Source organism: Bos mutus, chromosome X (assembly GCF_027580195.1).
Source record: "Bos mutus isolate GX-2022 chromosome X, NWIPB_WYAK_1.1, whole genome shotgun sequence".
In the NCBI taxonomy this organism is placed as follows: domain Eukaryota; kingdom Metazoa; phylum Chordata; class Mammalia; order Artiodactyla; family Bovidae; genus Bos; species Bos mutus.
The window spans coordinates 110,348,400-110,364,023 of record NC_091646.1 but is presented as its reverse complement, the minus strand read 5'-3'; the positions used below and the strand labels follow the sequence as shown (position 1 = coordinate 110,364,023).

Here is a 15,624-nt window from a genome sequence, read left to right as displayed (position 1 = left end):
CACTGACTCAATGGACATGAGTTTGAGTAAATTCCGGGAGTTGGTGATGGACAGGGAAGCCTGGCATGCTGCAGTTGATGGGGTCACAAAGAGTCAGACACCACTGAATGACTGAACTGAACTGAATCACTTTGCTATACACTTGAGACTAGTAAAACATTATAAATTAACTATACCTCAATTAAGAAAAAGAATAGTATGTATAAGATTTAAAAGACAAGCATAAAAAGGTGGTACAAATAAAAGACAGCACTTCAGTTATCTGCTGTTAAAAGAAGATTTATTTATAATCACAAGCACACCCACTTGCTATGATACCACTGCTCCCCACATTCATTGCAGATGACATAGGTCATCATTTCTTCATCTGGGCCTGGATTCCTCATCCAACTTGGAAGGAAGAGTGTCCCTTTGGGGATGACAGTGACCTGGCAGTTGAATTTCTCACAGCGCTCGCATTTTATTTTCCTTGTCGGCGTGCCCTCCACCACTTGGGGCAGGTAATGTTCCCGTAAGGCAGATTTCATGTAGGAGGCTCTCAACTGCTTCAGTTCCTGGCTGGCCATCTCCATGGCGGTCATTTCGGCAAATTCTCTTGGAGACATGGTCCCAGAGAGCAAGTTCTGCTGTAAGTGAGAATTGTGGGGTTTTTTAGATTGGCCACTTTGCTGCGGATGCATGTTTTGTATTTTTGGAGGTTCTTGGGGTGAAGGGCAAAAACGTGCGCTTCGATTTCTTGTGCCAAGTTGGGCCACACGTGGGCTCTGGGCTGGGCCGGGGAGGAAGCAGTTAGAGCTTCGTACAGCAGCTCTGTGCATCTGGCTCTCACTGGCACTATGCGGTCCTGCTGCCCATTTGCTGCCAGGTCGGTGGATTGAGGGTCCCGGGCACTGAGAGGGACTGCCTTAGGCTCCACACTGCCGCAGCTGTCTTCCGGCACGATCGTTTCAACAGCTCCCGCCACATCTTGAGATGTGAACAGAGAATTATACCTGGAGCCACCCCGTACCTCCTCCTGATGTGGGTCAGGAGGAAGTCCTCGATTTTCTTCTTGACTTCCACCCAGAGGAAATCGTTTAGGGCTGCCCTCTGGCTTGCAGAGAGTATCCTTATACAGCGCTTTCCATTCTGACAGCAAACGCTTGGCTTTCTGCTTCAAAGCCCCTGTGGGGCAGTTTTTGAGGACTCTGTACACCGCCCTGACCACCCCCGTCTCCTGAAGGTGCTCTGGAGTTACATGCAGAGTTTCCAGCACAGTGAGGTGATGGCCGAGATCCTCAAAATTCCTTTGAGACATCAGCTGCTCGATAAGGGAAACTCTGGCCGCTATCTGGTTCTTGTCAGACATCGTTTGAGCTGCCAAGAAAAAAGGGCTTTCCAGGTTCTCAAGCTTGTGTTTGCCGGGCGCAGCTCCGTCATACATGCACCGTGCTCTCTGCCAGTTACCTAGGCAGAGAAAAAGAAGAAGAAAGTCGCTCAGTCTTGTCTGACTCTTTGTGACCCCAGAGATTATACAGTCCATGGAATTCTTCAGGCCAGAATACTGAAGTGGGTAGCCTTTCCCTTCTCCAGGGGATCTTCCCAAGCCAGGGATAGAACTCAGGTATTCCGCATTGCAGGTGGATTATTTACCATCTGAGCCAGGCAGAGAAAGAGTTAGGTAATAAAAGTGGGTGTGACATGTTAGAAAATGCAATCTGCATTGCAGTATGATTCAGTCTCAAAAGTCTGAGTCTCAGTAGTTAAAACAATAACAACAACAACAACAAAATCAGTGGCTCTGTAAATAGCCTCTGCATTAACAATCGCTTAAAGGAGGCTTGCTGAAAGAGCTGTTTTAACTTTCTCATCTCTACTTTTACAAATGAATGCCCTTTCCAGATCAAGATTAGTCAACTCCTTTGTGTGGAATTTGGTGGTTATGTTGGGAATGAAAACATGCCAGTGTCAGCGTCCATGGGGAAAGGCTGAGGAGGCCAGACTATTTCCCCCTGTGTTCAGCTATTTAAACTGAAGTCCTTGCTGATTTTATAGTTTTACTTTTTTAAATATATAGCTTTTATTGGCTGTACTGTGGCTTGTGGGATCTTAGTTCTCCAATTAGGGGCTGAACCTAAATTCTTAAAAAGATGGTAATATCAGACCACCCGACCTGCCTCCTGAGAAATCTGTATGCAGGTCAAGAAGCAACATATAGAACTGGACATGGAACAACACAGGTTCCAAATCAGGAAAAGAGTACGTCAAGGCTGTATATTGTCACCCTGCTTATTTAACTTATATGCAGAGCACATCATGAGAAACGCTGGGCTGGAGGAAGAACAAGCTGGAATCAAGATTGCTGGGAGAAATATCAATAACCTCAAATATGCAGATGACACCACCCTTATGGCAGAAAGCGAAGAAGAACTCAAGAGCCTCTTTATGAAAGTGAAAGAGGAGAGTCGAAAAAGTTGGCTTAAAACTCAACATTCAGAAAACCAAGATCATGGCATCTGGTCCCATCACTTCATGGCAAACAGAAGGGGAAACAGTGGCAGACTTTTATTTTTGGGGGTTCCAAAATCACTGCAGATGGTGACTGCAGTCATGAAATTAAAAGACACTTGCTCCTTGGAAGAAAAGTTATGAACAACCTAGACAGCATATTAAAAAGCAGAGACATTACTTTGCCAACAAATGTCCATCTGGTCAAGGCTATGGTTTTCCAGTAGTCATGTATGGATGTGAGAACTGGAATATAAACAAAGCTGAGCACCAAAGAATGATGCTTTTGAACTGTGGTGTTGGAGAAGACTCTTGGGAGTCCCTTGGACTGCAAGGAGATCCAACCAGTCCATCATAAAGGAAATCAGTCCTGAATATTCATTGGAAGGACTGATGCTGAAGCTGAAACTCCAATACTTTGGCCACCTGATGTGAAGAATTGACTCACTGGAAAAAACTCTGATGCTGGGAAAGATTGAAGGCGGGAGGAGAAGAGGACAGCAGAGGATGAGATGGTTGGATGGCATCACTGACTCAATGGACATGAGTTTGAGTAAACTCCAGGAGGTGGTCATGGACAGGGAGTACTGGCATGCTGCAGTCCATGGGGTCGCAAAGAGTTGGACATGACTGAGCGACTGAACTGACTATGGCTTGTGGGATCTTAGTTCTCTGATCAGGGGCTGAACCCAGGTTCCCTAGAGTTGAAGCATGGAGTTCTAACTGCTGGACTGCCAGGGATTTCCCTGATTTTATAGTCTTGAAGTAGGACTTTTCTGAATATAAAAGCATGAAAAACAGAGCCAAAATCAGATGCTGTTCAGAAGTCCCAAGGAATCTACAGAATGATGAAACACCACAGGTTGGGAGGCAGCTGGACACAGGTCAGATGGGCCCCAACAGTCAACAGGCCACACGGTGCTGACGTCTACATCTTCTGAACATCGGGGTCAAGGTTCTGACTCTGCAATCCAGAGGGTTTGGGACTTTGGACTAACGGGTCCCTAGGCCAGAGTTTCGTTCCATTTCCTTTCTCCGCCCTCCCACCACCACTTGTAGGTGTAAAAAGCTGGTTATGTCTGTGTGAACCTCATCCCGAGGAGGCAAAAGTTCACTTTATCTAACCCATCTCTTTGTCTCTCCATCTAATGCACACAACCTTGCCTACAAAACACCCTTGGATCGGTATCTGCCTGTTTGGTCTAAATGTGAACATAAGCATTTTGATGGCAGGGATATCATCTTTTCCAGACTCCATGGACTCTTGTTTTACAGCACGTGATACTAAATAACAATCACCAAAGACACACAGGTTCACCACACTGAAGTGATTATAGAGATAGTTAATGCAGTCTTCCTAGACACCACCTGACAAGTGCTGTAAAGCTTAAGGTCCTTTTAGTCAGCAATTCTATTTCTAAAAATTTACTTTAAGGAAATGAGAGATGTGGAGGCTGTTTTTGTAAGAATTTTCTGCAAACTTAGAAGAAACGATGAGGTTCCAAATGCTTAGGCTTGCACACAAACATTCATAGCAGCATGGCTTGTAACAGACAAAAAGTGGAAACAATCCAAATGTCTATCAACTGAGGAATCGAGAAACAAACCCTAATATATCCATACAATGGGATGTTGTCAATAAAATGAAATTCTGATACAGACAACATGGATGAGCCTTCAAAGCTTTATGCTAAATTGAAGACACAGAAGACCACATATTGTATGATTTCATTTACATGAGATGTCCAGAATACACAAATCTAGAGACAGAATGTAAATTCATGGTGGATGAGGGCTGGGATGGAGGGAATTGGGGAACCAGTGGGGTGGAATGAAGAGGCGGTGGCTATTAATGTGTACACAGCTTTTCTTGGGGGAGGTACATAGTCTTCTCTCAAATTGACTGTGGTAACCACTGCACAGCTGTGAATATGATTTAAAAAAAACCCCTAAACTGTATACTTAAACTAGGTGAGCTTATGGTATAAATAGTGTATCTGAACACAGCTGTTTTTTAAAAACAACATCGAGGGAATGCCTTTGCAGTCCAGTGGTTAGGACTCAGTAGTCTCTCTGCTGAGGGCCTGGGTTCAGTCCCTGTTCAGGGGACCAAGATCCCATAAGCTGTGCAGTGACCAAAAAAAAGAAAAAAGCTAAAAATTAATAAAAATAAAAACAACATCTAAAGTCCATTTATTACTATCTTTACTATTTTTTTCTGGTCATGCTGCACAGCTTGTGGGATCTAAAGTCTGATCCAAACTTTATTTACAAATCACGTGTGAAGAGAAAAGACTGAAAATAGATACAAAAATTTCCTGACAGTGTTACTTTCTGAATGGCAAGATCTTAAGTGATTTTGTTTGTTCTTTTACTCTTTTTTTATATTTTCTATTGATGTATACACATGCACTGATTTCCTAACCAGAAAAGTTATGGGTCTATTACAATTTCACAATAAACCCTATATGTTCCAGAGATTTGCTTACTGAAAAATGCCATGGTTCATGGATCATCCCAGTCCTACTGCCCCTTGGAATCAGGACACCAGAAGGGAAGCCTCACCTCACCTGTGACTGCATTCATATCGGCTCTCACCTTCCTCAGAAGCCCACTGCTGCATTGCAAACAGTTCCGTCTCCCCTCAAACCTGATCCCCAAATAGGAACAGGTGATCACCCACAGCTACAACTCTGAGGTTCCTACTGGTTTTCCCCATTGCATAGTGCACATGATCAAGGTTCTGGGTCTTGTATTTTTACCACCTGGTGGTCTTTTTTATTTATTATTCTTTTTTAAAGTCAGATAACAAGAAGTCAATGGGCCACTGATTCTGGATTGTAAGTGGTATTGTCTAATTATCGAGAACTGGTACTTCAAGATCCTTGTTTTTCCTTTTTGAATTCCATTTCTTTTTCTGAATGATCAGAATGAAGATCTATGTATTGATTAATTTTTTTGTACATAAAGTTTTATTGGAACACAATCCTACCCATTTACTTATATATTGCTCCTTTTAAAATTTTATTGTAGTTGATTTACAATGTTGTGTTAATTTCTGCTGTATAACAAAGTGATTCAGTTATACATGAATATTCTTTTTCATATTCTTTTCCATGATGGCTTATCACAGGATGTTGAATATAGTTCCCTGCGCTCTACAGTAAGACCTTGTTGTTTATCCATTTGTATATAGCAGTTTGCATCTGCTAATCCCAAGCTCCCAATCCTTCCCTCCCTCACCCTGTCCTCCTGGCAACCCCAGTCTGTTCTCTATGTCTGTGAGTCTGTTTCTGTTTCATAGATAGGTTCATTTATGTCACTGTCATATTTTAGATTCCATAGATAAGTGATATCATATAGTATTTGCATTTCTCTTTCTGACTTATTCACTTAGTATGATAATCTCTAGGTCCATCCATGTTGCTGTAAATGTCATTATTTCATTGAAATCCACTGCAACAGTAGAAAGGGTCTTCCTAATAATCAAAGGCCCAGTCAACAAAGAGCAGGCAAGACAGCACAGAAAAATTAAAAATACACACCCTCACTTGCTGACTTCTGCTCTCAGCACTGTCCGCTTGAGATCTCGGGACCTGGAGGAAGTCAAGCAAGGGAGTCACGACGGTCCGGTCACAAGGAGCTCAGGGCACTTGAACCCTCCCCCATGTGTGGGAACGTTTCCTAGCAAGGACTCAGTCTCCTCACGTTCTACACTCATTCTGTACATATCGTTACCTGAGAAAGCAGGATTGAACTGGGCTGGATGTCAGCAAGGGGGTTAATAAGACACTGGTCTAGAGTTCCCCCAAGGAGGTTAGGCAATCTTTAACTCAGGTCGAATTTCTCAATGAAAGGTCAGAGCTTTAAGGAGATTCTGAAGGCAAGTTAATAGTAGCTTCAGGGCTTCAGGGAGATGGAAGCATTGTTTGTTGAAACTTTCTTTACTCATGGAAATCTACAGAACTTAAAGGTTTCATATATATAAGCACTCTGCTCTTCATTTCATAACCCTTTTATTTACTGTTCCTCTACATTTAAAAATTTTTAATTGTGGTAAAAATGCACATATAATTTATCATCTTAACCATTTTGACATGGATGGTTCATTAAGTACACTGACACTATTGTGCAACCAGCTTTTGGAATGCTAGTTGTCTTGCAAAACAAACTGCACCTGTTCAACAGCTCTCCACTTCTTTTCTACCCTGCACTCCCTAGTAACCATCATTCTACAGTCTGAGTTTGACTACTTTAGATACCTCATATAAGTGGAATCATACAGTATCTGCTTTTCTGTGTCAGGCTTATTTCACACAGCATAATGCTCTCAAGGTTCATCCACATCGGAGTGTCTGTCAGAATTTCCCTCCTTTCAAGGCTAGATAATATTCCACTGGGTGGGTAGACCACATTGTGTTATACATCCATCTGCTGATGGACCCTTGAATTGCTTCCACCTTTGGGCTCTTGTCAAGAATGCTGCCATGAACATGAATGCATAAATATCTTTCTGCTTTCAATTCTGTCGGGTATATACCCAAAAGTGGGGTTGCTGGATCATATAGGCATTCTATTTTTAATTTTTCAAGAAACTGCCATGTATATATTTTTTTGGAGGATAAAGTGGCTTTATTACTTTTCCAGGCAAACAGGGAACACAGTAGGCTAGTACCTCAAGAACTGTGCACCTCTCTTCCATATTTTCTGCAGCATTTCAATGATGTCAAACTTTCTGTTCTCCCGGTAGGACAGTCATGTTGATATAAAGCAATTTACTGCCTTAGGAGGCTATAGTATGTAAGCAACTGGGATATAAAATTTTGAGAACTGCCATAAAAAGATGAAGTAGGCTGTGTGTCCAGTTTAGAGTTCTACACAGTTCACTGAATAAATATCTGCTATATATCTCGTACACAATAGATGCTGAACCTATTGAGATACTCTCTGCCATAAAGGAGCTGACAGCCCAGCAGAACACAGACAAGAAACTGGCAAATACAAGGACAGACACCGCTGCTAAGGGGCACACGTAGGAGGGATACACAAACCAAACCTCTACTTCCTGCTATCTGGCCGGCTCCAGTTCTTCACTGCTTTCACTCTACGCATGACATTTTGTTAGAGGGATCATCTTCTAGTAGAGATTTCAGCAAAAGGCCCCCTCCTTTTCTTGCTTAAGGCCCTGCAGAGGTTCCCCTCTGCTCTCAGGATGGAGCCCAAGGTCCCTGGCCAGTAGTGAAAAGCCCCTTTCCAGCCTCATTTGTGATCTGACTGAATCACTGGCAGGCACTTGCATCCCACAGCTCAATGCCTTTGCTCCACTAGCTCTCTGAGCCTGTGTGTGGTTTTCACTCCTGCCTGCCAATCCGTGTCATCTGGAGAACTTACACAGCCAAAACAAAAACAATGCCAGGGCCTCACCCCAGACAGAATGAACTGGAATCTCTGCGGGCAGGCCTGGGCACGCTGCTGCTCTCCAGGTGACTGTGATCTAAACCAGAGCCATCACCATGGCCCTGAGCACACAGGCACAACTCCTCTCCCACAGCAGGACCGACCCAGCTCATGGGCCTCGACCCAAAGGCAGTTCCCGACCTGCTCCTGGGCTGAATGCACACCACCTCTCTGACTTCACATTCTGCTGGAGGGAGCCTCATTAAATTGTGAAATGTTTAAAACAAAAAACAAAAAACCTGCTGTGCACAACTCGCCTGAAAACCTTCTCTACAAATTCCAACCAGAGACTGCAATGTTTTCTGACACAGTGTCACTGTGTACCCAGTCCCCTGCATTCATTCCTGCACTTACCTCCTAACAGCAGAAAGCACTGCACGTGGAGAAAGTCTGTGTGCTATAGACGCTCATCTCCATCTTCACAGGTACAGGGCTACCACCATCTTACAGAGGAGGAAACCTGTTAAGAACATCAAATATTTGTACATTTTTTCCCCATGGTGCATATCACACTAAAGAGGAGGGTGAAAAAGCTGGCTTAAAACTCAACATTCAAAAAACGAAGATCACGGCATCTGGTCCCATCACTTCATGGCAAATAGATGGGGAATCAATGGAAACAGTAAGAGATTTTATTTTCTTGGGCTCCAAAACCGCTGCAGATGGTGACTGCAGTCATGAAATTAAAAGACACTTGCTCCTCGGAAGAAAAGCTATGACAAACATAAATAGCATATTAAAAAGCACAGACATAACTTTGCCAACAAAGGTCCATCTCGTCAAAGCTATCATTTTTCCAGTAGTCATGTACGGATATGAGAGTTGGACCATAAAGAAAGCTGAGCGGTGAAGAACTGACGCTTTTGAACTGGGGCACTGGAAAATATTCTTGAGAGTCCTTTGGACTGCAAGGAGATAAAACCAGTCCACCCTAAAGGAAATCAATCCTGAATATTCATTGGAAGGACTGATGCTGAAGCTGAAGCTCCAATACTTTGGCCACCTGATGCAAAGAATTGACTCATTGGAAAAGACCCTGATGCTGGGAGAGACTGAAATCAGGAGAAGGGGATGACAAAGGAGGCATCATCAATTTGATGGGCATGAGTTTGATCAAACTCTGGGAGTTAGTGATAGACAAGGAAACCTGGTGTGCTGCAGTCCATGGGGTCGCAAAGAGTCAGACATGACTGAGTGACTGAACTGAATTGAATCACACTAAATAATTTTTTCTTGTCTGCTTTCCCTACAAGACCACAGAAGAATGATGTCTGTTTTACTCACTGATACACACCTGGCAAACGCCTGGCCAGGGCTCACTATTACTCAACAAATTCTCCCCTCTCTGCTAGTGAGCATCATCCTTTGCACCACAGACTGGTTTGCTTGTATCCACTGTGCCTAAGCCCCTCAGCTTCTTCCATGGGAAACCAACCTAATCTCAATTTTAGTTTAGAAAATAATTTTAAAATATTCTAGTTTAAAAAAAAAAAAGCAGCACAGTGCCTCCTGTGGGCTAATCAGGTCCCCAGGAGTCAAGTCATTTGGGGATAAGGAAAGACTAGAAGGTACAGTTCCCAGAAGTATGATGAGTATGTTGGGGGTGGAGGGAGAATGCAATATCATAGGATTAATACGAGAATTAAAAGGGATAGTCCTTACAAAGTTCTTGGAACTATGTCACACACTAAGCCCAACTGAGGATTATACAGCAATGAAGAGGAATAATATATATTCATTATATATAAAATGAAGAGATTTACACGTATCTACCATACCTGACATTGTTCTAGAACAGAGGTTCAGCAAATTTTTTCTATAAAAGGCCAGATGGTAAATACTTTCGGCTTTGTAGTCCATCCAGCTTCTGTATGGACTACTCAGCTCCACTGTTCTTGTAGCAGGAACAGCAGCCACAGACAATAAATATTGTGTTAGTGGGTGGTTCAGACCGTAAAGAATCTGCCTGCAATGCGGGAGACCCAGGTTGAATCCCTAGGTTGGGAAGATCCCCTGGAGATGGAAATGGCAACCCACTCCAGTATTCTTGCCTAGAGAATTCCATGGACAGAAGAGCCTGGTGGTCTACAGTCCATGGGGTCCCAAAGAGTCAGACACACCAGCCACAGACAAATATATAAATGAACGGATAGGCTTTGCTACAATAAATCTCTTTTTTAAAGGCAGAAAGACTGGATTTGGTTGCAGCCAGTGCTGTCCAACAGCAGTATAACAGCAAGCCAGACAAAGAATTTAAAAATCTCTAGTGGCCACAGAAAAAAATATAAACAGGTGAAATTAGTAATAAAGTGAAGTCACTCAGTCCTGTCCGACTCTCTGTGACCCCATGGACTTAGCTACCAGGCTCCTCCCTCCATGAGATTCTCCAGGCAAGACTACTGGAGTGGGTTGCCCTTTCCTTCTCCAGGGGGTCTTCCTGACCCAGGGATCGAACCCAGGATCTCCGGCATTCCAGGCAAACGCTTTAACCTCTGAGCCACCAGGGAAGGCCAAAAGCTGGTAACAAAGCAGCAATAACCTAGACGAGTTTAGACTTAAGATCTAAAGAAAAAATGTAAATTTCTAGTCAAAACCCAGGTACACCTCTCTGGCTATACAGGCAGCCTCTTCCTCTATGGTGAGAAATGATGCTGTCAGGAGCGTCGCAGTTTCTGAAGTGGCACAATACCGCTCTAGCGCCCTTCCGCTTTATGATGACCAATAGCAAATGTGCAGCGAGCAGAAGGGACGAGGGGAAGGGACTGGCACAAGGGCCCACTCTGGCCTGGGTTCGGGTTCCAGTGGGTGGGGTGGAGCGACAAGCAAAGTCGGCTGCAAGACTTCCAAGGGTGACAGCCTGGCACTCAGCATGCAGGGAGCGGCGGCCCCGAGGGATCTACCCACGCTCGGCTGGAGCAGAGGGGAAGGCGAAAGCACGTCCGGGTCTACCGGCCCCGGCACACTGAGAGCCTCCCCAAGCTGGGTGGGCTTCCACTGGGACCAACTGGGTCGCCTGTGTGCAGCCAAAGAGACATTAGTGAAACCTCAACACCGCTCACCGAGAAGCAAGGGCGAAACCCGGAAGTCCTCGGTGTCCTCGGTGCCCGAGAGGGCTTCGGTCCCAGGGCGGGACCACGGAAGCTCAACCAATCATCCCTCAGACTGGAGAACAAGGCCCGGGACTCAACGCATGCGTGCTAGGAAAGTGGCGTCTGCACAGAGCGATCGGCCCCGCAAGAGGCCGTCAAGAGGCTGGCCCCACCCCCACCCCCCGCAGCTCCCAAAATCTGGTCCTGGTCTGGAGCCAGCAATCTGCAGCCAGCCACGAATTGAAAAAAATAAAAAGAAATAAACAAACAGCCCCACTGTTGCTTTTGAGCATCGAAGTTTGTTGAACTACCCTTTCTGTTTCCCATCAAGACAGCGCTGGGCTAAATGTTGACAACACTTAGGACGGAAATGAGTTTACTTAACACGGTAATTAATTCAACAAGTACTTATTGCATCCCTCGCATGCATCGGTTGATATGAAAGCAGAAGACATTCATTAAGGAGCCTTGTGCATGCTGCGTGTCCCACCCCACACATTCTTTCCCTGCCAGGATCCCGTAAAGACACCCTGATGGTAGGACTAGAGAAAGTGGCAGCCTTCTTTGCTGATCCTTTACTCTAGGGTAACTTGGGGGACTGTTCAAGGAAGCAGGGTGACTGTATGATTGAGCCACGTGATAAACATTACCTAGAAGGAGGGGAGACAGGACCAGGACTAACGCTGTAATCAGTAATGCAGGAGCAGTGACTCCATGTTAAAAACTTGAAGCACTGCAGATTTATCCTAGATGTAATCTAAGAGACTAGTTTCAAAAGGCTATTGCTATGAAATTGTTTCCAGCACAAGAACAAAGTGAGACGCCTATTAATCTAATTTATTGAACTTGGAAGGAAAGTTATCACCAACCTAGATAGCATATTCAAAAGCAGAGACATTACTTTGCCAACAAAGGTTCGTCTAGTCAAGGCTATGGTTTTCCCTGTGGTCATGTATGGACGTGAGAGTTGGACTGGGAAGAAGGCTGAGTGCCGAAGAATTGATGCTTTTGAACTGTGGTGTTGGAGAAGACTCTTGAGAGTCCCTTGGACTGCAAGGAGATCCAACCAGTTCATTCTGAAGGAGATCAGCCCTGGGATTTCTTTGGAAGGAATGATGCTAAAGCTGAAACTCCAGTACTTTGGCCACCTCATGCGAAGAGTTGACTCATTGGAAAAGACTCTGATGCTGGGAGGGATTGGGGGCAGGAGGAGAAGGGGACGACAGAGGATGAGATGGCTGGATGGCATCACTGACTCGATGGACGTGAGTCTGAGTGAACTCTGGGAGTTGGTGATGGACAGGGAGGCCTGGCGTGCTGTGATTCATGGGGTTGCAAAGAGTCGTACACGACCGAGCGACTCATCTGATCTGAACAGCCCCGGCTCTGTAGGGTATAAGTAAGAAGAAACGTTAAATTTTTTCTCACCACTGCCTTGAAACACACTCTGTTGGCTCTCCTCCTACATCTTGGCTGCTCTAGGGCTGGAGCTTGAGGCTTGTGCAAATCCCACAGCTCTTCTTTCCTTCCAGTTTTATTGACATATAATTGACGTGCAGCTCTGTATTAAGTTTGGGCTTCCCATGAGGCTCAGCTGGTAAAGAATCTGCCTGCAATGCTGGAGATCTCCGTTGGATCCCTGGGTTGGGAAGATCTCCTAGAGAAGGGAAAGGCTATCCACTGCAGTATTCTGGCCTGGAGAATTCCATGGACTGTATAGTCCATGTGGTCACAAAGTGTTGGACACAACTTAGCAACTTTCACTTTCACTGTATAAGTTTAAAATGTACAGCATAATGATTTGATTTATATACATCATGAAATGATGACCACAGTATGCTTAGTGAACATCCATCATCTCATATAAAAATAAAAGAAAAAAATTGTTTTCCTTGTGATGAAAGCTTGCAGGATTTACTCTGAACAACTTTCATATTCAACATACAGTGATTGTTAATTATCTTTTTCACATTGTACATTATAGCCCTACTGCTAACTTGTAATTGGAGAAGGAAATGGCAACCCACTCCAGTGTTCTTGCCTGGAGAATCCCAGGGATGTGGGAGCCTGGTGGGCTGCCATCAATGGGGTCGCACAGAGTCGGACAGGACTGAAGTGACTTAGCAGCAGCAGCTAACTCGTAACTGGAGGTTTGTGTGTTTTGACTACCTCCATCCAGTTCCCCTTCCCCTTGCCTCCCCATAGATTTTTCTAGTCACTTTTAGTATAAAGAAACAATCTTTCTAGTCACTTTCAGTATAAAGAAACAATCTTAAGTTGTTAAAAAGTCCATTCTAATAAGATCTTTGATTACTTAACCAATTCAAACACCAATGCTCCCTCAGTTCAGGTGTGATCTGTAACTCTGTGGACCAGCAAAGGACACAGGAATCTATTCCTTCACTGTCCTTCTTGTACCCTTTCTCGGCTTCCTGCACTATTTTCTGGTCTCTCTAGGATAAGGACAGGAAGAAGGAGGGGTAAAAACTTTTATCTGATTAGTATTGTGGATTGAATGGTGCTCCACCTCCCCCAGAAAGATATATTCACTTCCTAACACTGGAACCTATGAATGTCACCTTATTTTTTTTAAAAACGAGAGCGGGGCGGCGGGGGGGCTGTTTATAAATATAATTAAGTTAAAGATCCTGAGATAAGATCATCTCGGATGACCTGGGTGGACCCTAACCCCAGTGATGAGTATCTTTAGAAAAGACAGAAGAGAAGACACAGAGGCAGAGGAGAAGCCATTGAAGATCAAGGTGGGCATCAGGGTGATGCAACCGCAAGCCAAGAGACTCCTAGAGCCACATGAAGCAAGGAAGGATTCTCCCCAGAGGTTTGTGGAGGAGCATGGTCCTGCCAACACTCTGAGGTTGAACTTGTAGCTCCAGAACTGAGAGAATAGATTTCTGTTGTTTGAAGCCACCCAGTTTTTATGGTAGCCACAGGAAACTAATTCATGATGGTCTTACCTGGTATGGGAGTACTCCAGATGCTGATTTTCAAGGGCTGCCTCTTTTGTATGCTCACTTTTGGGATATTTTTTGGAGACCCTCTCTTTTTGGGGGGCCCCTACTCACCCATTCTCTGGTTCAGATGGTACAGTGGTTGACCACCAGCTCCTGCATTTAGTGGCATGTTGCACCCAGCCTTCTGTTGAGTCAGGCCACCTACAGACAGGCCTCTTAGGTGAGGTCCTTCCAGAACAACCCAGCTACTTGCTTGCTATGCACTTAGCCCTTGGGAAAGTCCTAGCAGCTCTGTCCCCCTCCCCACTCTACCACAAGCCCTGGAAGCAGAGGCTGCTCCCTCTGCCATCAGAGGTAGACTTAAGCAGCCCCTGCTAGCTCCTCACCTGTAGGGTTTTTCCAGGGAATCAAGCACCTTGTGCCCTTTCAATTCAGTTCAGGAGCATCTGTCAGTCTCTCTTGAGTGGTTCTCTCAAGTTCCCCTCCACTTGCCGGGAAGGCTGGAGGAAGTTTCTAGAATTCTAACAACCATCTTCTAATTTTGTCTTCTCTTGTGCATCAACTGAAAAGGGGTGACAAACCATGGTTGGCAGATGTAGTGTTGGGCTCCCCACATAGCCCCATGTAGACTGTCTCTCTAGAAGAGTGCCCAGCAGGTACTTAAACACTGAGCTCTGATCTAGGTGAAATCAAAGTCAGGAAATTTCCGTTTAATATCCTCTTGCCCCAGGGGTGACCCGGAGGTCATTTCCATACCTCTTGTTCTCCACTCCCACACCTTCTGTCCATTCTGCCCTTTCTCTGGAAGGGAAGTTCTTCTACCACAGATTTGTGGCAACAGAGTAGGCGAGAATGAAGGATCCACAAGCCAGGCTCTCATTACTTGGTGGTAATATTCATTCATTATTGGTGGTATTATTCATTCAAGAGGCAGAGAAACAACATTGATACTACTTGGTCACTGTTGGCAGGGGAGGGCTTCACAATCCATATAATCAGAAAAATAGAGAAAAAGTACAAAAAGAGATGGCATGAAAGGAGACCAACTCAAATACCACCGCCTGTCTATTCAGCTGACTCCTGTGTTGCTGTTCACAAGTTCGAGCCGAAGCCCCGCCCCGGGACGTCACTGTCAGTGACTTGTTACCATGAGGAACGCATCTACCTGTGACATGGACTATTCTATGAGAGCCCCCACTGCATTTGGTTCTCAGGGTTTTCTTTCAAAAGGATGTCGTTTTGTAAGAGCATTTCATCAGAGGAGCAGCATGTGTCTGACTCTTTGTGACTATAGCCCACTGTCCATGGGGATTCTCCAGGCAGGAATACTGGAGTGGGTTGCCATTCCCTCCTTCAGGGGATCTTCCCAACCCAGGGATCAAACCCGGGTCTCCTGCATGGCAGGCAGATTCCTTACCATCTGAGCCACCAGGGAAGCCCAAGATGTAAGCAGTGAACTAAAATCCATTGAGGTATGCTGTTTCCTTGGTCTTTGTGCTTGTACCCCACAGCCTGAAGGCTTACTGTCCCAGATTCATCACTGCATCCACAGACCCCCTTTCCCCACATAACAAGGGCGTGCTGCCAGAAGTGAGCATTCATCATGAACAAGAATATGA

The 15,624-nt window shown here is 44.9% G+C and overlaps 2 protein-coding genes across 2 annotated transcripts in view; one reads left to right on the top strand and one right to left on the bottom strand.

Moving 5' to 3' along the window:
* Window positions 1–268: 268 nt before the first annotated feature.
* Window positions 269–11,112, bottom strand: LOC102267931 (transcription elongation factor A N-terminal and central domain-containing protein). The gene is given in 5 exon segments (XM_070365316.1): window positions 269–643; window positions 646–1,446; window positions 6,039–6,083; window positions 8,299–8,404; window positions 11,004–11,112. Coding segments are annotated over 2 exon segments (1,131 nt in total). The 5' UTR covers window positions 1,424–1,446; window positions 6,039–6,083; window positions 8,299–8,404; window positions 11,004–11,112; the 3' UTR covers window positions 269–290.
* The window catches only part of CHRDL1 (chordin like 1), a 126,531-nt gene continuing 121,720 nt past the window's right edge, over window positions 10,814–15,624 (top strand). The window contains exon 1 of the mRNA XM_070366617.1: window positions 10,814–11,240. Within this exon, the coding sequence (XP_070222718.1) occupies window positions 10,814–11,240 (427 nt within the window). The remainder of the gene's footprint in view (window positions 11,241–15,624) is intronic.